The sequence below is a fragment of the Vicugna pacos genome, chromosome 20 (assembly GCF_048564905.1).
Source record: "Vicugna pacos chromosome 20, VicPac4, whole genome shotgun sequence".
NCBI lineage: Eukaryota > Metazoa > Chordata > Mammalia > Artiodactyla > Camelidae > Vicugna > Vicugna pacos.
This window is the reverse complement of record NC_133006.1, coordinates 6,697,274-6,710,053: the sequence shown is the minus strand read 5'-3', so window position 1 is coordinate 6,710,053 and position 12,780 is coordinate 6,697,274. Positions and strand designations below refer to the sequence as shown.

Below are 12,780 nucleotides of genomic sequence, written 5' to 3'. Positions count from 1 at the left end.
GAGCTGTTAAAGACGCAGCAGACACATTACGGCTCTTCATTTTTAAATGAGATATTTTACTCCAACTCTTTTATAAGATGAACAAATAAAAAGCCTCCTTTTTATCTTTGGTCTCTAAAACCCAAGTAATGGCAAAAAAATAAAGATATTCATTCATCCATTCCTAAGTATATTCACTCAAACATACATACACTTATATACCCCCTCCACCTCTGAATCAGGCAATTTGTGAGGATGTTAAAGAAACAGCTTATGTGAGAAAGACCCTGTACCAGGGGCCAAACTAAGTATTCTTCATACATCACCGCATTTAATCCTTACCACAAATCTATAAAGAAATCCCCATTGTCTCAATGAAGAAAATAAGATTCAAAGACATGAAGTAACGTGCCCAAGATCAAAACCCTTAAAAGCAGCCCAGCCATCATGAGATCTGCCAGAGGTCCATCCAGAGACGGTACTGTAACTGCTACAATTTTTTGCAACCAGCGTGAGCAACCATAAAAACGTACAATGGATGGAGTCCACATCTGTGTTTCTCAGTTGTGAGTGCTGGGCACGCTATTTTAAAAAAGGCAATAATTTTGCCAGAATGGTAGCTAGAAAATTCACATCATTTTTTTTAATCAGCAAACAGAATGCTTTCAGAGAATTTAGAAATAAGATTGAGCTTTACGGATCAAGCTAACCAATCACCATGGAGATCCGAGTAAATTCAACTGGGCATCTTGGAGGTGGACCAGCTGCCTGTACTCATGACTGAATCCACGTGGAGGGACTGACATAATGAACATATTTACCGAACATTGTACTTCAATAGGAAGCTTGGCAAATCTCAGAGTTGTAGAAAAAGGAAGTTAGCAATACAAGTGTTGTCTGAACCCACTGAACCCCTACGAGAGAAAGAAGTCCAGTAAGGCTGAGACAGGTTCCCACTGTGGCGATGGACACGTGGGTATCAGGCTAGCCCAGTGGCTAACCGGGGAACACATCCCATTCACCTAACTCTCTCTCCTTTAAAGGGGGAGCTTCCTATACAGCTTAACCACGGAGAGAGAACATGGTACCAGGGCAATGTCAATCCCTGTCCCATTTGACAGTGGGCATCTCGTGACAACCACTTCGATCTAGTGATAACAGTCTTCCAGGAGCTTGACTGGCCTGAGCCCACATCTTGGAATTCACCAAGGTGAGCACTGTTTAGTGGGTGTCGCCCTAGATCGTGTCCTTCGACTGTGAGTGACTGCAATGACTGGCTGCATTTTTGTTTGTACTTACCTTTTCACCATCTCTTCCTGGTTCTCCTTTGTAACCCGGTAATCCTCGTACTCCCTAAATTAACCACAAAACAAAATCCTGTTAATTACATTTTTTTGGTTCACTAGAAATGGTGTTTCTAAAATACGTACAAACGCAGTACATACTTGTATTCCTGGGGTTCCTGGAACACCGGGTGACCCTGCCATTCCCTGGTATCCCTGAAGAAAAATAAACAAGAAATAATTACTATTTCATCATATCCACAAAGAGCGGGTCCCCCATTTCAGAATTCACTCCCTCTCACGTTTCTTCCACCAAAGACTTCACTTGGGGACTGTTTAAAAAACCAAAATATCAAATAGTAAATGCTTCATAAGGAATTCATATCCCTCAGTCTGAAATAGCCCCTAGTTCAAGAAAAAAAAATCCAGATGTGCCTCCATTAAAAGGAAAGCTGTGGGAGGGAAATGCAGGGCCACTGTTCACAGTTCCTAGAGAAATGTTCTGCCCATGAGAAATAGATTCAATATATTCGAGAGAAAAACATGTAAGATTGGAGAATTAAACAAATGTAATGCATTTTTTAAACTACCTGATGAATGACCATCCGAGTTAACTTCTGGAATAAATTACACCTTGATGAGTGCTATTCTTCAGGGTAAGTCTAGAACAGCCTTTGGGTTGCCCAGTTCAGAAACCTGCTCGTGTTTACCCCAGGACCATGGCTGGGACACGTCCCCCCCACCTCCCAAGGCTGAGCGTTCTGCAGAGGTGAGGGTCACCTTCCTCTCCACTGCTTCCCACACGTCCCTCCAGAAACTGGAGCCTTGGTGAAAGAGCAGAACTACTTTTCAGAGACAGGCAAACCATTCTTTACTCAGCACACGGCAACTAAACTCCAGAGCAAACCTGCAGGCTCTCAACATTTATGTAGGTTTCCCCAGGTCAACGTCACGTTGACTTGGACCATCTGGCCCCTGCAAATATTCACCTTTCTCATCCACATCCCATCTTTCTCGGATCCTACAGTTTTGGGTACAGCTTTTTTATTGTCAACAGTTATGAACACAGGTCTAATTCTTGTTTCCAATTATAGCTTCATTCTTCCATCCAGAAGCTTCCTTTCCATGTGTCTGCACTGATCTTGGTATTCACTCACTCGTCACTACATTTTTAGCTGCAATTTTAGAGCCATCAGAATTCCCTGGTCTTCCATTCCCATTTTCAAATACTCCCTCTACTCCTCTTTGTTAGCTCTAATAACAGTAACAGCAACAATAATAATAATGGTTGTCTCAGAGAGACCGGTCTTACATCATTGCTTCTTCTCCTTTGGTGCACACATTTCTCATTTTGTAGAGTGTGCTCAGCCACTCCCAGAAGGATGCCTATATAATTTCTATCACCAGCCATCATCTTTCCCTTCACATCCCATTCAGTTGTTCATAGAATGGATCATAATGCCGTCTCTAGTATTCCTCAAACTCAAATACTTCTCTTGAGTCCAACTGCCCAATCTTTAAACATTGTACTTGTGAAGTCTCACAACCAACCGTTACCTATTCCATACAAAACAGCCTGCAGTTTTCAAATCCGCCCTATGCTGTCTGGGTTGGCACTGTCTCTGTCACTGAATTATGTGCCCCTTGAGATGACAGATCATGTATCATTTCTATATTTCTAGCACCAAACAGAGCATCTGTCACATTCTGTGTTAATCAGACACTGGAAAAATCCACCTCCCATCCACGCTGAACAGAAGGGTGAACAACCTCTTTCCCCAAGGAACCACATTATATGTGGGCTGCTTCCGGTCTCAAATGGAAACTCCAAATAATACTATGTGGTTCGTGTTCTCACGACGGGTGAGAAGAAAGAAGAAAGTCAATCTACACAGTTCGCTCGGCCGCTCCAGTTAACACAGAATCTCTTCCATGCAACCACTTTGGAATCAGGGGGGCTTAGAATTGTACTTCAATTGTCACTGCCAGCACATGCCTGCACAGAGCTAGGTTACTTATAAATGACGCCACTCAGATGGGTCAACGCCCTGTGTGCACAGTCTAGAGGCTGACATGACTTACGACATGCCATTGTGACTGACAGAAATCAATGTAGCACTGATTTATATAGTTATTTATCATGTTCCAGACTAAGTACATCACCTTTGCTAATTCCCTTAATCCTCACGACCGTCCTTTATTGTAGGTTCTGCCTTATCCCCATCTTCAGATGAGGAAACTGAGACACCGAAACTTAAATAACTTGCCCACAGTTACATCGCTCGTATATGGAAAGAACACGTGGAAACACCCTCATCAGAAGACACTTTATGGTGCATCAGACCTTTTGATTCGAGAGTGATTCATCAGATTCGAAGTCCATTTGCCAGACTACTTTGAAATCATTTAGAATTCTGAAGACCCAGAGGAAAAGAATGTTCATAAAATTCCTCAAAAGAAAGTTACCACAGAGACTGGCGACGTATCAGAATGGTCAGTCATCAGCAAAGTTCCCACTTCATGAACTGTTTTCTTTCACAGTTTTTCAAAAGTGAAGTCAAATGGCACATCAGCTTTATTATGTTTTGCAAAGAGCTAATCTTTTGTAGAAGATTAAAAGTTGCCACGCCATCACTCCCCGCCGACGGAGTTCACGTGTGCATCTCTGAGAGAGGACACATCACGTTCTGGTGGGTTAAGGCAACGTGGAGATGCCCCAGACAGTGTTCCCAGCTCACCTCTGACTCATACCGTGACCTCAGGCAAAGTCATCAAATCCCCAAGTCCTGGGAGGCCACACCGTGGAACGGAAAGACAATGAATTCTGAAATTGGAAAAGACCGTGGGCTGGACCTTCGCTCCTCCCTTCACTTTCTGCGGGACCTGGGCTGAGTCATCCTGCCCAGCGAAGCCTGAGCTTCTCCCCATCAGCCGGGATGACGATCCCCACGTCCCTTCTGGAAAGAAACGCACGGACTCACAGGTGAAAACGTCTGGCAGGTGTTAGGAACTCAGTAAACGTGTGCTCCTTCCTTCCCTTCACACTCGGCGACTGTTGCACGGAGCACAAGGACACTCGTGCAGAACACTGTTCTGTAGCCTTCGTGTCCACCGTTGGTGGGTGAGGAATAGCAGGTCGGGGCATCACGTCCTGACGTGGCCTTTTCTCATCCTCCATACGGATCTCATGTTGAATGCGTGTGTTTCCCAATGGTCCTGTTCGCTTTGCCTTTGGAAGACTGCAGTACGGGAATAACAGCCTCCTACCGTGTGAGGACCGGATTGTTGTTTTCCTAACTTACAATGAGACGCATTCTTGAAAACTTAGTCGTAGAAAGAAATTCAAAGGTTATTTTAGAAGCTAGAGGAGGCATGATTAGTAACAAAATAAGGAAAAAGCAAAACCGCATCCAAGCTGGGGGATCCCAGGGCAAATCACCAGAAGAAACTGGATGAAATTCAGAAAAACAAGGTTTGGAAATAAAAATCAGGAAAATAAAGGTTAATAGGGAGGACTATTACAACACAGAACAATTTCCAAGAGGAGCAAGAAATCAAATATCGGCTGACTCATAGCAGGGTACACTAGAACAAGAAAATGCCCAGAAACGGGAAAAATGATCAGTTTTTTATATAGCTCCCTCAGCTTTTATTTTTCTAACTATACAAGCCTGTGTTTTCTTGTAGAACTGTAACTTTCCCATGATCGTTGACTAATTAATCCTGCTTAATGTTAATTGCGCCATTTTGCAATTACTATCAGGTCCAATTACCCACCCTACCCCCGACTGCAAGATTCCTGACACTGTGTCTTTTCCATGTTCACACAAGTCTCTTTGTAAATGAGTCATTTTTTAGGGGAAAAAAAGTTCTCGCTGCCAAATTGTAGGGTTGAAGAGTACAGAATCAATTTATTTTATTCCATGATTCATAGTTACGATGCTCCAGGAAAGATGTATAGCTTTGAAAAGGAAATTAAGAAAAGAAAACCATCGAATGTGCAAGGGTCACGATCTCTTTTGAGCCTAATTCTCATTGTACCATAGAATATGCTGCCAATCTAAACGTATCCTTTTTTTAAGTAGTGAGGATAGAGTATTTCATTTCCTTTAAATTCTCTCAACTTGAAAATGAGAATGAAATCTAGAGAAATCATTTTGGATGTCACTCTTCTTTTTAAAACGTTAAGAATGTGATTTAAAGTTTATTCAATTATTACATAACTGTCGTCAATGTTTCCCAGAATTCCAACAGATTCTCTTAGGTACCCAGCCAGGGTAGCTAGGTAACCGAAATCAAGTGTATGGTTTTAACGTCCACAGTGGATTTTTCCAGTCATTGGCAGACGTTATAGCTCTACACAACGAAATGCTAGGAATATTCATAAGGTCTATGTCTTTCCAGGTGTATCAGTTTGTTGGCCACCAAATATGAGTCAAGTAGTTTATACGCTTTTAGCGATTGCTCAAATTACTTGAGTCACAGATCGAACAGATGTCAAATTACACCTGCGCGAAGATCTAAGAAAGAATTGCGATGCTGTGGGAGGCAGTCAGGGGAGCTTTCCGAAGGGACAAGCTCAAAGGAACAGGAAAGGAACACAGCACATTAGAGGAAGCCCTTCGGTGTGCCCTGCGTCATGGCAGGGTGACCACATCCCCGGAGATGAAAGAGCAGGGAGATGCAGGCTGCAGAACAGGACCAAAATGGGCGGCTGGGGGTTACACACTCAGCTTGAGAGGATGATGAAGGACTTCGATCTTTATCCAAGCCACTCAATCAGGGCGTCACACAGTCAGACTTGAGTTTTGAAAAGCTCACTTGCTGTGCTGCGGAGGGGAAACTAGAGGGGCAGGAAAATCGCAGCGGGGAGGTGGGAGGTTCTGCAGGGGAGACAATGGGAGGCAGAACCTGAGTCCCTTCAAGGGTATTTAGTCTGCCCTGACAACGGGTAACAGAAGGGGAGGAGCCTGGAGTTTGGGGATGGTGTCCAAGTTTCTGGCTACTGATGTCACTGACCGAGAGAGACTTTGGAGGAAAAGACAGTTGAACTGGTTGCAAAATATGAAGTAGCACAAACGTTTAAAAATATTTTTATGGACTAATATTTCTAGTTGACAATGAGAAGCTATATGTTTCTGTGGAACAAAAAAACAGAATTTCTACTTCAAATTAAAGCAAACTCTATTTACTATAGAGATCTTCTTCGAGTTATAATGGGGCTACGTCCAGAAAAAATCCATCTTAGGTTGAAAATATCATAAGTTGAAAATGCATTGAATACACCTAACCCATCCAGTATCGTAACAGTCCAGCCTCCCCTAAATGTGCTCAGAATACTTGCATCAGCCTACAGTGGGGCAAAATCATTTTACTAGAGAGAAAGAAGGTGAACTGACCAAGCGGTGGATACTTCGTTTGAGGCAAAGGGGCCATATTTTGGTTCATCAGTGACACTCTCATCGGAGTTTTGTGTGTGGGCCTGTGTGTATGTGTCTGTGTGTGTGTGTGTGTGTGTGTGTGTGTCTGCGTCTGTCTGTGTGTGTGTTTAATGGCAGTGGGAGGCAGTGAGACAACGAACATCTCGGATAAGGAACCCAGACTGAGAAGTGGGAGTTTCAGGTAGAAACTCTTCTCTCTAGAAGGATGTTTCATACACTTCATAATCGGACCACTTCTTGTAAATCTCTTTTCCAAGCTACATAATAGTCACTCCTTTGGCTTTTATCCTAATGTATCCCATTTTCCAAATCCTTCATCTCCATGGCAGGCAGCCCCAATTCCCCACAGCTCTTAAACCATCGGGTCCACAATTGGTACCATATTCACTGAAGCATCTGAAAAGAGGAAAACACAAAATGCGTGTCTCGTGTGTGGGTCCTACTGTTCTGTTATTAGCAACTGGCCCCTGTCAAGCTTACTTGGCAGGACTGAGTGCTAGTTTTCCGCCCTTTCTGCCCTTTCCGCACCGCCATTCTTGAGGACTTGAGAATTCTAGAACAGCATCCTTGCATAGATTACACCCCAAGCTACTGAACTCCTCCCTGCACGGACCATCTTCTGAGCGCTTCCCTCTTCTGAATGAATTCCAGATCCTATGTACCCTCAAAGCATAGAATCCTAAACCGAATCCAACACTCCAAAAGCAGAACTGTAATTTTTCTTAATACAGACATCATTATTTTACCAACAGTTGCCAAAATTTGCATTATTCTTTCAGGCTGCCCATTACGTATGCTAATTCCCCTTTTAACGAGGTTACATGTAAGTCCCATCTCCCAGACCAGTCTTCTGGTAGAATTCAACTTCACTCCGTTAGAGTAGCCATCCTCCCAGTTGGCCAAATCTTTTTGGATCTTTGTGCCACCCTAAAGGCCAAAATAAATTCCAGAAATGAAATCAAGACTTTACAATTCTTAAAAATCATATCAAGTAAATGAGCATATAGTAGACCATCTAATGCTTAAAAAAAAAAAAGAATCCTAGAAGAAATAAAAAAAGAAATATTTGATTGTGGGGAATTTTTAACATTTCTAAAATTTAAAAACAAATGTCTAAACCAGATAAAGACGTAGGACATTTCCGACGTATATATCAAAGGATGGATTATCTTGGAGTGTAAGAAGCTCATTAATCGATACTCAAAATACCATGACTTCGACAGAAAGCAGGTGGAGGCCGAGAAAGGACAGTTCACAAAAAGAGAACTCCCTCTGAATGCCAGACTTCTATATTCAGCCTCTCACTTAAAATATCTACCTGAACGTCTAACATAAAACTCTGATACATCCAAAAGCATCCTCCTGACTCCCCTGCCCAATTTTTCTCCACCCCATCCTTCCATGTCTCATTGGAGTCACCCTTGACTTCTCCGTCTCAGACTCACATCCAACCCACCCTCTACATCAGCAAATCCTGTCGGCTCTACCTTCCAAATATCCCTGGAACATAAGAGGTTCCCTTCACCTCACTCCCACCATCCTGACGCTAGTTACCATTATCTCATTCCTAGATTATTTCAAGAGCCCCCTGCTTTGGCCCTTGTCACCCTAAAATCTATTTTCAACTCAGAAGTCTTTCAACTCGGAAGTCGGAGTGATTTCCTTTAAAAATAAGTTACATCACATCATTCCTTTATTTAAGACCCTCTCAAGAGTCTCCCGAGGTCCCCTCGATGGAAAGTCAAAGTCAAGCCATCACAAGGTCGTAGAGAGCTCTGGGGGGTCCCCTCCCACCTCCCTCCTACCTCACGCCTTCCCCTCCGAGTACCTGCCCCATCCTCTTTTCACCTGAGAAGCTCATGTAACTTTGACCGTCATTTCCATCTTTGCATCTCCTCCTCTGACTGATACTCCCCATCCGTGCTGACTACCACTCCTGTAGGGTTTACTCCTCTGGAGACAGCAGGCCCCTTCTGGAATCTCCAGACCACTCAGAGGCGCCCTGGGGGCGGAGGGCACTGCATCACTGACGTGACTGTTGACCCATCCACCCCTTTGCCTATTGGCATCAGTGCTGGCCAGTCTTCCTGAGCCCCTTCTTAAGGCCAATATGGAAAATCCCCTCCAGAATTCCACAGCTCGGTCCAGGTCAGCCTGCCTTCTTCGCAAATACAATGGCTTTCCTGAAATCTTCCTGAAAAATCGGCGTTGGCCTCATCTGGCACCATCTTCTTATTTTCCAGATGAGAAACCTGAGGCTCATGAAAGGAAGGCAACCGTTAACAGCAAAGCAGAGGGCGACACAGCCCCAGATCTTTCCAGCAACTAGCTGGGCTTTGGTTTCAGCGAAGTCGTCCCCTTCTCAAAAAGTAATTAACAATGACCGAAAAAAGACAAGGAATGAGCACCATAAAAACATGAACTTCTACCAAATCATAAAATAGTCCTATTATGTTTCAGTAAATGGCCTCCTTTAAAAAAATCAGTGTCACAGCAGCACAAGGCCTTGAATAGGTGCGCTGCTCTGAATTATTGAGCAGGACACATAAGTAGTTCCTCTGCCCCTCTTTTTCTCAGGATAAAAGAATAAGACAGTCATAAGCTTGGACACTGAGCTGAGAGAAGTTATTTCACTGATAGAGAAATTAAAAAGCAGTGGAAGCGTTTGAAAAAGAGCTCTTTAATTTGGGTTGAAGGCATTTTCCTTATGAAAATGAGTATTTCTCCAGGGTGGAATAATTTCCTATTTAAAGCTTCAGTGGACTTGGCCGGGTTATAATGTGAAAAAGATCCAGATTGCTTACTGAGGGGGGGTTGCACAGAACCAAATCCAAACAAAGCAGAATTCCCTTCAAGTTGTTCGGCCAAGTTCCCTTGGCCAGATGGCTTCAATCACCAGCCAGAGGCTCCACCCACATCTTCCCACCCCTACTGTGCGCTGGCCCTGGACACACGCTAATGACCCTCAGCTGTTCTGGCTCCCAGGTTGACTTTCTCTTCCTGCCTGGCCACCCAACCTCCTATCTCCTGCAGAGGGGAAAAAAACAGGGGGGAAGGGAGATACTTAAGAAAAAAGTCATCCCATTGGGTAAACTGGGTTAGGAGTTGTGTATCAGTTTCCCGTTGCTGCTGTAACAAAGGACCCCAGACTCAGAGGCTTAACACAGCACCTACTTCTGGTTCTGGAGGTCAGAAGTCCAAAATAGGTATAGGGGGCTAAACTCTTGGTGTTTCTGGGGCTGTGTTCCTTCCAGAGGCTCTCGGGGAGAATCTGCTCTTACCCTTTTGCAGCTTTGGAAAGGAGGCTGCCTGCATTCCTTGGCTCATGGCAGCCTCACTCCCATCTCTGTTTCCATCATTGTGTCTCCTCCTCGGACTGTGATTACACCAGGCCACTCAACTTAACCAGGAAAAGATCTGCATCTCAATGTCCCTTTGCCCTGAAAGGTGACATATTCACAGATCTTGGAGACGAGGATGTGACATTATTCTGTCAACTACAGTTGGTTAGGTCTTCCTCTGACATCAGATACCCCAATACCATCTAACATCTAAACCGATGCTACATATGTGTAAGTGCATCACCTTGCTGTACACCTGGAACAATGTAAGTCAACTATACACCCATTAGAAGATTTTTAATAAATCTTAAAGAATAAAATAAAGATGTAAACAATTTAAATAAATCAGTAGATACTAAAGGGCCATATTTGTACATACACACACACAAAACACAAATATAGATGTACTGGATGAGATGAGACAATAAGTCAATGATAGCTCAAATAAGGGTCATAGAGCAAAGTCGACGGTTACTGCCTCAGGCTGACTGTAACTAATTTCCAGTACTACATTCATGGCAGAAAAGGTCCAACCGGAGCTCATAGCCTGTGGAAGGCACTCAGCTCTCAATACTGCCCAGGACTTCTCACCGTGGAAAACACAAAACCCGAAGTCACCTGGCAGCGCTGTCAGAGGGGCTCAGTGACGTCAAGAGGTACCAGCAGATGACACTTCAGGCCAAGTGTTCCGTACCCCGTGGCACGGGTCTCCAGGCAGACAAGGCTACCTTCATAAAACTCATCCCCCTCAGTGTGATTAGGGCAGAACCCCCCCAAGTCCCCGGGGCCGTGTCTTCAGCGGGAGGGAGGCGTTGCATCGAGGAAATGCACCATCACGTGACATTTGTGGCTATCGCGATAAAGGGATGGGTCATAAGAGGGACTACGAGGCAAGAGCTGGCCCGTCATGGGAGTTGAGGAGGAAGGCAGAGGGGAGATGCTGGGTTTGGAACCCATGCATTTCATTCAATCCAAATAGAAGCCGTCTCATGATAGACTTCTCCCCCTCCTCCCTGCAAATACACTACCTCGCTACTTCCGAACTTACTGCCTTGGGCGGCACCCCATTTAAAGGCTGGCCTACCCATACCCTTATCCAGTCCACACTTCCCCTCTTGTGGCTGGAACCAGTGCCCTCTCACCTACCAAAGGATTTTCTTCCTGCAAATATCCCTTATCTCCCAAATCGTCCAGTCGTCCCCTTCTGCCTCATTTTCATCATCATATTTTTATGATGCTGATAACATCTCCTATCTTAAAAAAAAAAGAACTTCATCTTCCCCACGCTACTGCTCCATTTCTGTTTCCTGCTACACCCCTCAGAAGCATCTATAGTCACTGTCACTGTGTTATCTCACACTCTCTCCTGAACCCATTTCAATCCAGCATCTCCTCAAAACCCCATTTATCAAGGTCCTCAATTACTTCTATAAAGCAAATCCAAAAGCGGGCTAGGCATAGAGTTCATTTTTATCAACCTCACAGCAGCAGTGAGTGACACGATGGATCACTCCCTCCTTCAGATGCGTTCCTTCCTTGGCTTCTGGGACACCTCACTCTCCGTGTTCCTCCTTCTCCACTGAGCGTTCTTTCCCAGCTTCCTTGGCTGGATCCCTCTCCTGTTTTTCCCATGTAAGAGAGCCCAGCACTCAGTCCCCTGTCTTCTTCTCTTCTCCAGTTCGTGCTTCCTTCCTGAATGATCGCCTCAGCCCAGGTGGGGTTACGTCCACCTATGTGCTAGGGTCCAGCCTGTGTGCTGTCATTCTCCAACATACTCCTGACTCAAGATGCCCGCCTCTACTATCCTCGGAGACGCCTTCGGCAGGTCCACAAACGCATGCTCAATTTCCCCCACAAAACTTCCGTCTCCCCCAGTGTTGCCAGCTCAGGAAATGGTACCACCACTCACCCCGCTGCTCAAGCTCAGATCCTCTGAGGCTCCCTTGACTCTTGTCACATTTCACTTGATGGAGATTCTGCCTCCCTTTACATTAAGAAATTATCCAAGGTGGGAGGGTATAGCTCAAGTGGTAGAGCGCATGCTTAGCACGCACAAGGTCCTGGGTTCAATCCCCAGTACCTCCTCTAAAAAAAATACATAAATAAACCTAAATTACCTCCCCTCTAAAAAAACTTTTAAAAAAGAAATCAGCCAGAATCTGATCACTTCTCTTCCCTTCCGCCACGACACCCTGGTCCAGGCCAGTCTTTCTTTTCACTCAGAATCTTGAACTGACCTCCTCCATGGTCTCTGGTCTCCTGCTCCCACTCTCGCCCTGTATGACCCGCTCCCCACAGAACATTCCTATGTCTCTTCCTAGCAGTAAGCCAGTTCAAGTCGCTTCGTCTCCCCAAGCCCCCACACGGCAGCCATCCTGAAGGAGGCAGGGAGCCAGGGAACCGGGACCTGTTGCCTAGAGACTTCTTCAAAGGTTTGAAACTAACTTCGAGCTGGCCTTAAGTGACACTTTTGCTTGAGTCATGGAAAAAGCCCCCCTGAAGGTCTACAAAGCCCTGGCTACATCTAATCTACAGCACCACCTAGTTTAAGGGTCTCGCCTGCTCGAGCTAGCTTGACCACGCTGTGTTAGCTTGACCACGTTGCCTGGGGGTCCCTCGTTTCCTAATTTTGGCCTGACTACAGTGTTTGAGGGTCCCGAGTTACCTGATCTTGTTTCTGCGGTGTGTTTGCACCGCAGAGCAAAACAAGCTAGAAACCAAGCAGAAAAGAGGAGC

General features: G+C 44.9%; 1 protein-coding gene across 2 annotated transcripts in view; it reads right to left on the bottom strand.

Annotated features, from left to right (window-relative positions):
* Positions 1-12,780, bottom strand: part of COL21A1 (collagen type XXI alpha 1 chain) — a 164,679-nt gene that overhangs the window by 69,850 nt on the left and 82,049 nt on the right. For both annotated transcript variants that reach the window (XM_072944782.1, XM_031688670.2), the window contains 2 exons: positions 1,425-1,478; positions 1,279-1,332 (listed from right to left, as the gene is read on the bottom strand). In XM_072944782.1, coding sequence (XP_072800883.1) covers positions 1,279-1,332; positions 1,425-1,478 — 108 coding nt within the window. The remainder of the gene's footprint in view (positions 1-1,278; positions 1,333-1,424; positions 1,479-12,780) is intronic.